General features: G+C 42.2%; 1 protein-coding gene across 9 annotated transcripts in view; it reads right to left on the bottom strand.

Moving 5' to 3' along the window:
- ARHGAP15 (Rho GTPase activating protein 15) overlaps positions 1 to 13,153 on the bottom strand; it is a 609,462-nt gene that overhangs the window by 500,936 nt on the left and 95,373 nt on the right. For all 9 annotated transcript variants that reach the window (XR_008313780.1, XM_053285783.1, XM_053285788.1 and 6 more), the window contains one exon: positions 1,518 to 1,607. Coding sequence is in view for 8 of the 9 variants with exons in the window: in XM_053285783.1 (XP_053141758.1) it covers positions 1,518 to 1,607 (90 nt within the window). In the remaining variant the exon portion in view is untranslated. The remainder of the gene's footprint in view (positions 1 to 1,517; positions 1,608 to 13,153) is intronic.

The following is a 13,153-nucleotide window of genomic DNA, read 5'->3' as shown; positions in this document are numbered from 1 at the left end:
ACATATTAAAACCATTCCAGCAGCATATCTGCCAAACCAAAACAAGCAAAATAATGCTGTAATGCTAATTAAAAGATCTCCTTCTTTCCTCCCTTGCTTATTTATCCACCATTTATCCCTTGTAAACCAATGTTTTAATGGCTTAGGAACTGATTCTCCTAGTATCTAACTTAACTTTAAAAAAAAATTTTTTTAGATTGATACAAGTAATATTGCAATCGAACTGAAAAGCTGCACATAACTGATCCAAATAGTCCTAGGCTACAGTCCTATGTACAATTGTAACTGGGATTATGTTCCATTTCATTCAGTGGGACTTACTTCTAGGTAAACAAGACAAAGCTATTAATGTTAGTCTGCAGATAAATCATAACTTATCCTAGGTATGATCGTAATACATTAATTGAGTATTAGTCATCCCCAAAAGACAACCCTTGCTCTGAAAAATGTACTCTTTCAGAGAAACATTTTTTTCTAGAAGGGGTGGGAGAATATTGTCAAACTCATCTACCAGTCCATTATATGGCTTTAATAATCTTCCCTCACAACTATTTTTGGAACTTTGCCCCACAAAGCAAAATATGCAGTTAACCCAGTTCATCCATTCCAGGAAGCAATACTGGTCAAGATCCTAAGGCCTATGGAGGAGCTCCACATGAAGCACTTCATCTCTGAGTCATGCTCTTAATATGCTACCCTACACTGCCTGGTAAATCCACTCCCCCATGGAGGAATTTTTGATCTAGCCTTTGACACTACCATTGGCTGTGGATGGGAAACACAAGAAGCTCTAGTGCACCAGAAGCAATTATACGTGCCTAAAATATCTTTGAATCCCGATATGCTGTTATTCTCTAACGACATAAATAACTAAGTTTCCAGTCCACAGAATATTCACTTGGAAGTCAGTGCTATTGAAATCAACATGTTTCAGATCAGGCTGTAAGCAATGCTGTTTTGCATTCATTAACATTATCTGAAGTTGAGAAAGAACATAGCCTTTTGAATTGGCTCTGAGAGACTCAGGACAATCCCCCCACCCCACCCCTGCCATCCCTACACCTCCTTTGCTCTGGAATGAACCTGTCATTAAAGCGCTGAGAAATAAAAATAAACACGCAAATTTCCCTCTGCTGGGAGTATAGTTTATGTAAGCAGTGTGTGAAAGTTATGTTTACAGGAGTTCATTAGGTCAAGGATCTCTATCTTAAACCCAAAACAAATTACCTAACAAGTTTCAAAAACAAATTGAATGTGGCACATTAATCAGCAAATCAACAGGTTCTCAAGGGTTTTTAGTGGATTCAATCATCAAGGCACTTTAGCTCAGGAAAAAAAAATACGAGAGAGTGAATAAAATGTTATGCTTTTCAATTGCGTTAACAAAGTACAGTCATTGCCTTGGCACACTTTATACTTATGAAACAGTCACATATGGAAAAGAATCGCTATAAATAAATAAATAAATAAATAAATAAATAAATAAATAAATAAAGGGACCATAAATCATCTCCTACCTGAAAGACATTCTTTTTGCTTGACTTTTCTTTGGTCCATTCAATGTGAGCACCACACAAATCCACTGATTCAGGTTTACTGCCTGGTTTCTATAAATAAATGAAAAATAAAGCATGAAGTCCAGACTGAAAGCAGCAATGCAGACATATTTTCTCACATAGTGGAGAATCTGAGGTTCCCTCCGCCTGAGATATGGAGGGAACTTGAAGTTGGTGCTGCAGACAATCACATATCTCCATTTGTTGGAAATAACTGAGTTGATCAAGAGTACACCCTCTGTCTACGCCTCCCAATGAGGTTCAGGCTTCTGCTACCCTTCAGTTGGCAAGCCTTCCTTCCCTACACGAGCCACCTTGCAGCCAATGGTCCTGACTGCAAAGGGGGCAGCCTTATCTACAACAAATGAAAGGGTCATGAAGTGCATAGGTACACAGCACATACGTCAGTGGGAACAGCACTTAGTTTGGCAAACCAACCTCAGATTTGGTTAAACATCTCAGTTTGATGCCCCAAATGAACCTCGGGTTCCTGTTTTGGCATGGCTTCATAAAGTCATAGACAAATCAGTTACTGACTATACAAGTAGGTTCCACATTATGTGTGAACCCGCTCTATGAGAGTGTCACCTAAATGCCCCAATTCAAATTTTCACACACAATATGAGCTCATCTTAAAGCCAAAATAAGAAGAAAAAAACAATCCATATAAATTTTGGAATCTTAATACTGTTAAGATTTATTTAATCTTAAACTCCCAAATATGTGACAGAGACACATAGGAGTTCAACAGTTTGTTTTATTTTTGGCCTTCTTTAGCTTTTTGAAAAACACAATTTAAAGCAATATGACTATTTCCCTATCCAGTCCAGTTTGGTTGTTTCCAGTTCAGCCAATTTCCAGTCCAGTTTGGGGTGATTTTGTTGTTGTTTAAAATGTTTCTTTACACCACTAAACCTGAAAAATAATTGGTACTTTTAAGTAACGGTGCATTAGTTACTTCACAGTGATAAAGTGCATTAGTTACTATAGAGAGAGAGCTAGATCATAGTTGCAACTATGCAAGATAAATATTCCAGACATTTTTTAGGCTGTGATGTCCTGTAAAATCTGTCATCTTTGCTTGAATGAATAAGCAAAGTCTCACTCCTGTGAATTGCCCACTATTAAAATGTGTGGGATTAAGTGATTATTAAGCAACCATTAAGTGAGATGGCCAACCTGTGGCATGTTCTTCATTAAGTTCGGCTTAACTATGAAATCAGTTATGATCTGAGGACACCCAGTGTTCTCAAAAAACATACATTGTGACAGGATAATTTTGCCAAACATGCAATATAGAAACACTAGTCAAATGAAAGATATTCTCCCAATAAAAATAAACTATATTGCCCCAATAAAAGGGACAACTCAATATTTCAGACTCTCAGTGTTTGCTGAGAACACTGAGAACTAATAGTGCATTAGTTTTGTGTTGCATTGTTATCTAATGAGTCGCACTCGCAGAGCTTGTGATTAAAAAGCTAGGTGCCATGACCAGCAAAAGTTTAAAAAGGTATCCATGATGGCTACTTCAGAATGAATTATTATGGAACTTCCTACGTAGTGTGCAAATCCTCACAATAAATACATGCTTTGTTCATGCAACAAGGAAAGTATCCTGGGTATGTTATTATGTATGTTGAGTTCAAACATTCAACATTTTTCCCATGGTTAGACTTTAGTTGGGTTGTACATATGCTAACAATGAAACAATCACGCGGCTCAACCATAGCCACAACTCTGTCCAGATCCACTCAAAGCACATTCTCCAAATTGACTGGGGGGGGGGGGTTCACATGACTGAGAACCAGGCTAACTCACTGATTATCCAGGATAACTCACCCAGGGTGCTCTGGTTTTTGCTTGTCTGAAAGCAGAAATCCCGGTCAAATCATTCAGAAGCTACCATGTGCCACACTGAAGGCTATACTTATCTAGCCCTGATCTGATCCTAGATCAAAGGTTCTGGCTAGTCTGTGCCAACCACCATGGCACACAACTGTTTTTGGCATTTCTGCCTGCAGACAAACACAAATTGGGAGTGTGCCAGATGAGTTATTGTGGATAAGTGGCAAGTTAGTCCAGTTCTCAGTCATGTGAACTGGGACTGTATGGATCAGCACAACTACCAAACAAATCTAGATGCAGAAGAACTTGAGATTCACAAACACTTTGAGAAAAAGAGCGCTTTGTTATGCTATATCTACATCATAAGAGAATGTTCTACACCCCTGTGAGACAGTTCATTTTTCACACTCTTGTTCACACATATGAAAAGAAGATCTGTGAGGGATCCTATGTACTACTTTATACCTCAAAGTGCCCCTTAAGTGTCTGTTACCTCCTAAACACTGTGTCACCAGCTCCTTACACCCTCAAGAAAGTAAATGCTTGTTTTTTCAGATGTTGTTTTTCAACATCTGCACAGCCCTTTCTCTGACCATCCCATCAAACTGAAGAAACTTCACACAATAGTACATCACACACACACACACATACACACACTGTCCCCTTCAGTAGCATTTCATGAGTGAATAAATCTAACAGAGGATTGATTGGCTGGTTCATCTACCTAGAATTCAGAGTTTCTCCTGTAGCTAATATCCTCCATTGGGGACAAGAGGCTCTACTGAAGTATTTTATTTTAGAAGAATACCATTTGCTGTTTCTCTGCTTTATGAAGTCCATAGATCCCGCACACATCCTACAGCAGAGTGAGTTAAGACTAATGAGAGCTCCCTCCCACACTTAATGTCCTTGCTTTGTGTTCTACAGTCAGACCAATTATGTTATATCAATGCCATTGGAAAAGGCTGTGCTTATAAATTCCTACAAGTGCCTGTTAAATTTTGCTCTTCGTGAATATGGATTTAGAAGGCATTTTCACTTTGTAAATTAGTTTGCAGAAGGGCTAATAACCTGAGGTAAAATACCCTCTTCTGAATAAACTCTCCGGAGGGTGAAAAAAAATGCACAGTGGACTAGCATTTTATGTCAAAATGGAGATTATTTTAAAAAGACATTTTCCTTTAAGAAAATTCCTGACAACTTCATCTAAAGGATGCACAGAACAAAGTCTATACCACAAGGTATCATTTTTAATTTTAATTTTTTTAAAAGAAAAAAATAGGTTACACAACTGAAATACACAATTCAACATGCCCATGATAAACGATTACTGCACCACCACAGTCTCAAATCTGTGGCCTTCCAAGTTAGTTCAGAGCAATGCTGGCAATAATGCAACAGTAAGCATCGCCAGCTACTCCACTGTGACAGCGTGCAGACCCTTCCCAGGCCATGAAATCTAGGTGACCACAGTAGGGATGGGATAGAAATCCAGTATAAACATAAAGGTCTACCTGGCCCCTCCTCAGGTGCCTTAGACACCTTCCCCATGCTAGATACATTGCTGTAACTGTAGACAAGCGGCATACCCAGCTGTGGCTGAGTATCAGACTAGGGCCTCAGTAGGGTCACGGACTCTGACTGAAGTTATTCCTGGATATTTTTTCAATAGTCCCCCCCAACCGCCCACCAATATTTTTTCATAATATCAGGCCATTAATTGTTTTTAACAGTCAAAGCAGCTCTTGCCAGCTCTTGCCCTTGCCTGCAGACGTCCATTGTCTCCCACAGTCCTACACTCACCAGGCCTGCTGCCAAAGCTGATCAGAAAAAGCTCCCTGGGTGATCTTGAGCCTGCACCTTCCCTCACTGGGTTTTTGTAAGAATACAATGGGGAACAAGGAGAACCATGTATGCTGTGCTGAGCATCTCGGAGAAAGGACTCAGTTAAATTATCAATGCAATTTGATGTACTGAAGCTGGGATTGGAATATGCAGATAGTATGAAACATTTGTCTCCCTTGCCCATCCTACAAAGTCACTAAAGCTCTATAAGTGCAAGCAATGGTCAACAGTTTCACACCCGACTTGTAAAAGAATATTCTCCTGCATTATTTAGCATAGGACAGAATATTCCAGGGAATTATTCTACCCATTCAATTTAATGTATCAGAGAATATTCTTTTACAAGTCTATTTCACACCATACTTAGGATTAGGTATTAGGTGAACTCTTGAGTTCATTCCCCACCTTATTTCACTGTTTTCAGAAGCGTTAATCTGGAAAAAGAAATGTGGGGATCATTACCTTTGTAAATGTGACACATAGTCACATAGCATCCGCATAGTCATAGTCCCAATCTTTCTTTCACTTTGGTACAAAGGAATGAGCCCCTGGTGGCACAGTGGTAAAACTGCCACCCTGTAACCAGAAGGTTACAAGTTCGATCCTGACCAGGGGCTCAAGGTTGACTCAGCCTTCCATCCTTCTGAGGTCGGTAAAATGAGTACCCAGAATGTTGGGGGCAATATGCTAAATCATTGTAAACCGCTTAGAGAGCTCCGGCTATAGAGCGGTATATAAATGTAAGTGCTATTGCTATTGCTATTGCTAAATAGAACTGGGATCTTTGGGCCTGTTTAACCTGAAATAACAGTTCCTGACCTTTCTTCAGCCTGATTTGTAAATATATTCAGGAAATCAATCAGTGGTTAAGACCTCAACAAAGTATATTCCATAGAATAATATGCCCTTTAAATTTCTTTAACCTGATTTGTGTATGTATTATTAGTTTTCCATTAGTTTTCTTTACTGATTGTAGTTGTTGCCTGCTGGGGTAATAGCTCAGAGGCACATGTTACCAAATTCTTCTTAAACAGTGCTGTAACACCGATCCCTAGCTTTTGCTGTTGACACCAGCCTATTCAGGCAGTGGATTGGAGTGGACCTAACTAAATAGTTGAATTGAATTTTATTACAGTCAACATAGATCATGCAGAATACAGGAAAAATACATAGCATAATTTCAGTATACATCAACAGTAATTTAACTACTCAAACAGCCCTTGCACCCACAGTTAATTGCTTTTGGTTAACTATTAAACAGAACCAAGTCCCATGGTATGATAGGGCTCTGATCTGAAAGGAGAAGATAAAATTCAGGTTTCTTACCTGTAACTGGGGTTCTTCTGGTGGTCAACTGTCAATTCACATAGATGGGCTTCATGCTGGCATGAAGCAGAGACTGGAAACTTCCAAGCTTCTTTCTCTCCAGCTTTGTGTTGAAGCTCCTCCCCGCAATACACTAGGTCACGTGCTCCACACCCATCTCCTCAGTTCTAGAGTCTGCTGCTACATCACTCTGCAGCGGGGAAGGATGGGCGGGTGTGTGAATGGAGAGATGACCACCAGAAGAACCCCAGTTACAGGTAAGCAACCTAAAGTTCTTCTGAGTGGTCTCTGTCCATCACACAGATGGGTGCATCACAAGCTCCTAACATCATTAGAAGCACTACCTGGCAAGACAGTTTAATGGCCTGTACTATCCGGGCTGAAACAGACTGTGCCAAGGCCCTGTGGCTCTTCTGAGGTTCTCCATAGCTGACAAACACAATAGGTGATTTTCTAAAGGGCGCGGTGCATTGAATGTAAAATGCTAAAGTTCACTGGATGTCTAGTGAATGCCATCTGCGCTCTTCGGGCGATGAAAGATTTGGGAAGAACACAGGTAGGGAGATCAGCTGTGATCTATGAAAAGATGACACCATCTTCGACAAAAAGGCAGTGTCTGGTCTGAGCGATGATTTTCCTTTTGAAAAATCAGATAAGGAGGGTCCGAACGTAGGACTCGTCATTCTCCTACCCTATGGCCCAATGTTATGGCCACTAAAAACACTGCCTTAAAGGTCAAAAGGCAGAAGTTTCAATTGGTTTGAGGCTCAAAAGGATTGCCCATGAGGAAAGGTAGATCCTGGGGCAACTTGTTAGGTGGATCCACAATAGGGTCATCAGGATGTAAATATGCTGGTAACCTCCAGGCTTGACTATTGCAATGTGCTCTACGTGGCACTGCCTTTGTATGTAGGAGAGGAGAGCTGGTCTAGGAGAGGAGAGCTGGTCTTGTGGTAGCAAGCATGACTTGTCCCCATAGCTAAGCAGGGTCCACCCTGGTTGCATCTGAATGGGAGACTAGAAGTGTGAGCACTGCAAGATCTTCCCCTCAGGGGATGAAGCTGCTCTGGGAAGAGCAGAAGGTTTCAAGTTCCCTCCGTGGCATCTCCAAAATAGGGCTGAGAGAGATTCCTGCCTGCAACCTTGGAGAAGCCGCTGTGAAGCAGTCTGTGAAGACAATACTGAGCTAGATAGACCAATGGTCTGACTCAGTATATGGCAGTTTCCTATGTTCCTAGTTTGGAAACTTCAGTTAGTTCAAAATGCAGCAGCCAGACTGGTCTCTGGGGCAACTCAGAGAGATCATATTATGCCTGTTTTGAAACAGCTGCACTGGCTGCTGATATGTTTCCAGGCAAAATCTAAAGTGCTCGTTATTACCTTTAAAGCCCTGAATGGCTTAGGTCCGAGTTATCTTAGAGAGAGCATTCTTCTACACGATCCCCACTGCACGTTAAGGTAATCTGAGGAGGTCCATCTCCAGTTACTGCCGGTTCATCTGGTGGTGACTCAGAGGCAGGCCTTCTCTGTAGCTGCCCCGGGGCTGTGGAATGCACTCCTGGCAGAAATCCATAACCAGAATTTATTGCTGGACTTCAGGAGAGCCCTTAAAACCTATCTGTTTGGCTTGGCCTCCCAGGGTTTTTAACTGTTTAAATGTTTTAATTGTGAATTAGTTTTATGCTCTTTTTATAGTTTTGTTTTTAATTGTTAATTAATTTTAATAGTTTTATTTTGATGTAAACCACCCTGAGCCATTTTTGGAAGGGCGGTATAAAAATCGAATGAATGAATGAGCAAAACCCTTCAAGAAATGCTTGACTTGCGGGAGAGCAAAAAAGGGAAGTCTGTAGGTGAAGCCCAAGAAGCTGCTATGGCTGCCAGGTGCACTCAAATAGAGGACATTGACAACACTGACCTCTTTAATTACAGTATGTGAGACAGTATATGAATCTGCCATGGCCCTCCGTTCATCATCTCAGACCTGCTCATGACCCCGCCACTAACAGAGAACTGGTTGGCAGGGACTAGACACAGGGCCTTTTCGGTTGTGGCCCCTTAGCTTTGGAACACCCTCCTTGAAGAGCTTTGCCATGCTCCCTCCCTCAGCCACCACCTATCTAACACCTCAACCTGGGACACTAGAGAGAGGTTCGAACTCAGAAGACCTCCTAGACTGCGTACCTCTTCCTTCTGGGGGAGCGTGACCACATCCAGAACCTGCAGATCAAAACTGTCTCCCGGGTTCCAACCCCTCACAATAATTACCTCCGTCTTATCCAGATTCATCCTCCGTTTGTTATCCCTCATCCAGCCCATCAGTGCCTCCAGGCAGGCATTTAGGGAGGTTATGCCTTCTCCTGATGAGGTTGACATGGAGAAATTTTGGGTATTATCAGCATATTGATAACACCTGGCACAAAATCTCCTGATGATCTCTCCCAGCGGTTTCATGTTGATGTTAAACAATGTCAGAGACAATATGGAGCCCTGAGGGACACCATACAAAATTTCAAATTTTGAAGAACAGCCTCCAAGAGACACCATCTGTAATTTGCCCGAGAGGTAGGAGTGGAACCACTGCATAGCAGTACCTCCCACCCCCAATCCCCTCAGACATTCCCGAAGGATACTATGGCAAATAGTATTGAAGGCTGCTGAGAAATCCAAAAGGACCAACAGAGTCACACTCCCACAATTCCCAGTTGGAGACCATCCATCAGGATGACCAAACCAGTCTCCACCCCATAGCCCACCTGAAAGCCAGTTTGAAATGGGTCTAGATCAAGACTGCTCAACTCAAATAGCTCAGTGGGCCAAAAAACCCATGACCTGGTATCTGGGGGCCAAGCTCAGCCTCCCAGAGATGAAAGTTTGGGCGGTGCATAAATTTGATGAGTAAATAAATAATTTTTTTTGCACACATCAGAATTAAACTTTTTTTAAAAAAATTAATAACAAAGAAATGAAACTAGAAAATTTTAATTCCAAATCATAAGCAAGTAGTTTAACCATTTTCAGAGCACTTGGCCTGTGCGGGTGTGTATCTCCATTATGCTTTATAAATCCATAGTGTAGGCACCACAGTCTTCTTGTGTTTTTCATACAATATGAATTCCTAAAGATTTAAGCCACAATCCTACAAAGTTATGTGTGGGAAATAGTTGTCTCTGCAGCTGGACACAGCCTTAAAGTTCCACCTCCCCACAACAACACCCCCAATCCTCTTTTGAGCAGCAGCAAACAGAATAGTCCACTTCAGTTGCTTTGGCTACCTCCCCCACAACTCCCCACCCCTTACCAACAACCCACAACAACAACCCCAGCCTCTTCTGAGCAGCAGCAAATAGAACAGTCCGCTTAAATTGCTTTGGCTGCCACCCCCCACGCCCTTCTCAGTTCCTTTGCCTTCCCATCTCCATACATCCAGTGGGGGACCCCCACCCCATTATCTTGCTGAGAGCAGCAGCAGAAAAAGAGTCCATTGTCCAGGGAGGCCGAGTGGGTCACTGTAAATTTCAGATCGCAGACACAGAAGGATTCTCACACACATGCTTCTGAGCCACCTGAGCTTTGTGCCAACAGCTGATCTGAGGCAGAGTAGGGGTGTGTGTTGGGGGAGGAATGCAAGAAAAGGCGAGGGAGGGGGAGGGGAGAGCTTGATTGGTGACCAGCTCTGGATGCCCTGAAATTGTGGGAGGGTCTCAGAAGGTGGAGGAAAAAAGAAGCAGGAAGTGGATATGAAATGGAAAGGAAGTGAGGTTTGAGAAGCAGCTCCCAAAGTGGTGAATGTTCTCCCCCATTCAAGAAAATAGATCACCTAAATGCTTGCAGCCTTTCAGTTCACAAATCATCCTTTTATTTACAAGATACAAGACAATATTGACATCAAGTTTGTAAATCTGTAGGGCGCATTGCAATAGTTAAGCCTCCCAAGCTGCCTTCACCGCCCAAGCCCTCCATGGAGCTCGTTTTCCCCCACCAGCCTGCCTTTCCAGCTGCTATGGCTGCCTTCACCAGCTGAGCCCTCCATGGGGCTCGCTTCCCCCCACCCACTCTGGCAGCTCTAGCTGCCTTTATTGCCCAAGCCAAGTAAGCTTCAACCTTCACTCTGAGCACCTCAGCTGCTGCCAGGGCAGGAGCTTCCTGGCAATGAAGATGTATTCAGAGCATGCATGCGCCCTCACACACAAAGACCCTGTGATCCATTTACACTAGTTTTGCCGGAACAAACTGTCTTAATTGTTACTGCATGGCAAGAGGAAACCTGATTGGCTAAAAGCCAGCCGGGTCACGGTGCTGGAGGAGGAGAGGAGGTGGTGTGTGCACTTTCCAGACTGGGGGGTGGGTGGGAGGAGAGGGAAGAAGGAGGTGGGGGGAAGCATCCAACTCCAAACCAAAACAAAAAAAAATGTCTTCTGCCTCCCACGCCACCATGATCCCTGACGTGGCGGCGACCAAGCAAGAAAGTGAGCTGGAAATGCTCTCTGGAGCGTCAGAGAAGGCAGCCCCAGACAGCTCAGCGCCCACCACATCTACACCACCTCCTGCACGAGCGGCTTCTTTTGCACGGGAAGAGGAGCAGGAAGGAGAAGAAAGTGCATAATGCTGAGGCAGCGTGAAGCTTACATCGGCTTGGGCAATAAAGTCAGCTAGAGCTGCCCGAGAGGAGAGCAGGCAGGGGGAAGCAAGCCATATGGAGGTCTCGGCTGGTGAAGAGAGAGGCAGAAGGCGGGTGGGGGGGAGCGAGCTCCATGGAGGGTTCGGCCAGTGAAGAAGGCAGCCGTAGCTGCTGAAAAGGCAGATGGTGGGGGGAGCTCTGTGGAGGGCTTGGGAGTGGCGGGCCAAAAAGGCATCACAGGCCGCATGGAGCCTGCGGGCCGTATGCTGTGCAGGCCTGGTCTAGATAGTCAGTTTTCTCCAAGACTGCCTGGAGCTGGGAGGGCCTAGCATATGTGGGCACAAGCAGTACCTAATGATATTCTGCCTGTACTTCAGCTGCATGGCAGCCAGAATTTCAACAGGTACAGTTCACATCCTCCAAATGCTGGGGGAAATGGAACCTATACAGCTTGCAGCCAGGATATCTGCTGGACCTCATTTCCTCATATGGAAAATGACTACCAGGGCCCTCCATTATGCATTGCTTGCCCTGCACCTGTCCTCAACAATGACTCAATTCAGTTGGCAGGAACCATGGACAAGGCCTATTCAGTTGTGGTCTCTTGCCTTTGGAATAACCTCTGGAGGAGCTTTACCAGGCTCTTTCTTACGGTTTTAAAGAAGAATAGTAAGATCCTTCTCTTTAGAGAAGCTTCTCAGTATTTTAACCTGCTGTCTATACTAGTCTCATCTTTGGGTTTTAACTGTATTTTAATTGGTATTTCAGCATTTATCCAATTTTTGCCCTATTTTTATACTGCTTTGATGCCTGTTTTGTTTTATTTTGTTTTATTGTGATTTATGTTGTTGTGAGCCATTCCAAGCAGCACTATTCCAGAAGACCAGGATATAAATATTTTAAATAAATAAATAGTATCATACTTATGTTAAATACCTATACCTTCTTCAATAATAAGAGAATTATAGGAATTATTTCCTCCCTCTACATTGTTCAGATAGAAGTATGCATTAAGGTATTTTTGTTTCATATTGTTGTGTCCTTTAAAAATGATCACTTTAAATAAAAGTTATTATATGAATTAATAACTTCATGGTTTAAGAGTATATTCATCTTTTTAGTAAATCACATCATTTTCTTGATAAAAATAAGGTTGCAATGTTATTAAATTCATACTGCAATGAGTGAACATTGACTTCATTGCATTTACTTAATTAATGGTTGAATTCTCTCATTCTTTAAAGTAAACAATACTTGAAAGCAAAATCAGTAAACAAATAATTTTTAATGAAATCACATGTACATTTTCTTCTTTTGCTTCTATCAAAAATTAGTCCAGGCTGAATGATTCGCTGAAAACCATTAACTGCATCAGAAACAAATCGACTTGCCTACATGTAATTCTTTTACTAAAATACTTTTTCTGATTGTAAGACTGGCAAAAAAAAAAAAAAGTTCTGTGGTATTTCATTATTAGCAGGCTCACTTTGGAAATGGGAGAACTCAGCCATTAATGAAATAATGACACGAGTTCAGTGTTTTGTGACCAAAGCTGGATTCTGGATTCTATAGTATAGAATATTTAACTCTGATTTGGCAATTCTGAATTATTGACTAAACTCTATAGTCTTAGGAAAATAATCTCTGTGTCTTTGTTTCCATCCCTTAAATTGTTTACAAACACACATATGTCCCTTACATTTTTAGATAGATAGATCTTACATTGCATTCCACATTATATTTTCATGAAGGTCTGCAAAAAAATACTCATCTGCAGAAGAAATCATATGTATCAAAATGTAACATATTAATTTATTTCAGATAAAGGACATTATGTGTCCTGGCGGGGCACAGCGGGGAAGCAGCTTGCCTAGGGAGCAAGAGGCTGTTAGTTCGAATCCCCACCCGTGTGCTTCCCAGACTGTGCCTAGTAAATATTTATTTGCAGTCACCTATT

Source organism: Hemicordylus capensis, chromosome 1 (genome assembly GCF_027244095.1).
Source record: "Hemicordylus capensis ecotype Gifberg chromosome 1, rHemCap1.1.pri, whole genome shotgun sequence".
Lineage (NCBI taxonomy): Eukaryota > Metazoa > Chordata > Lepidosauria > Squamata > Cordylidae > Hemicordylus > Hemicordylus capensis.
This window is presented reverse-complemented; position numbering and strand designations above follow the sequence as displayed.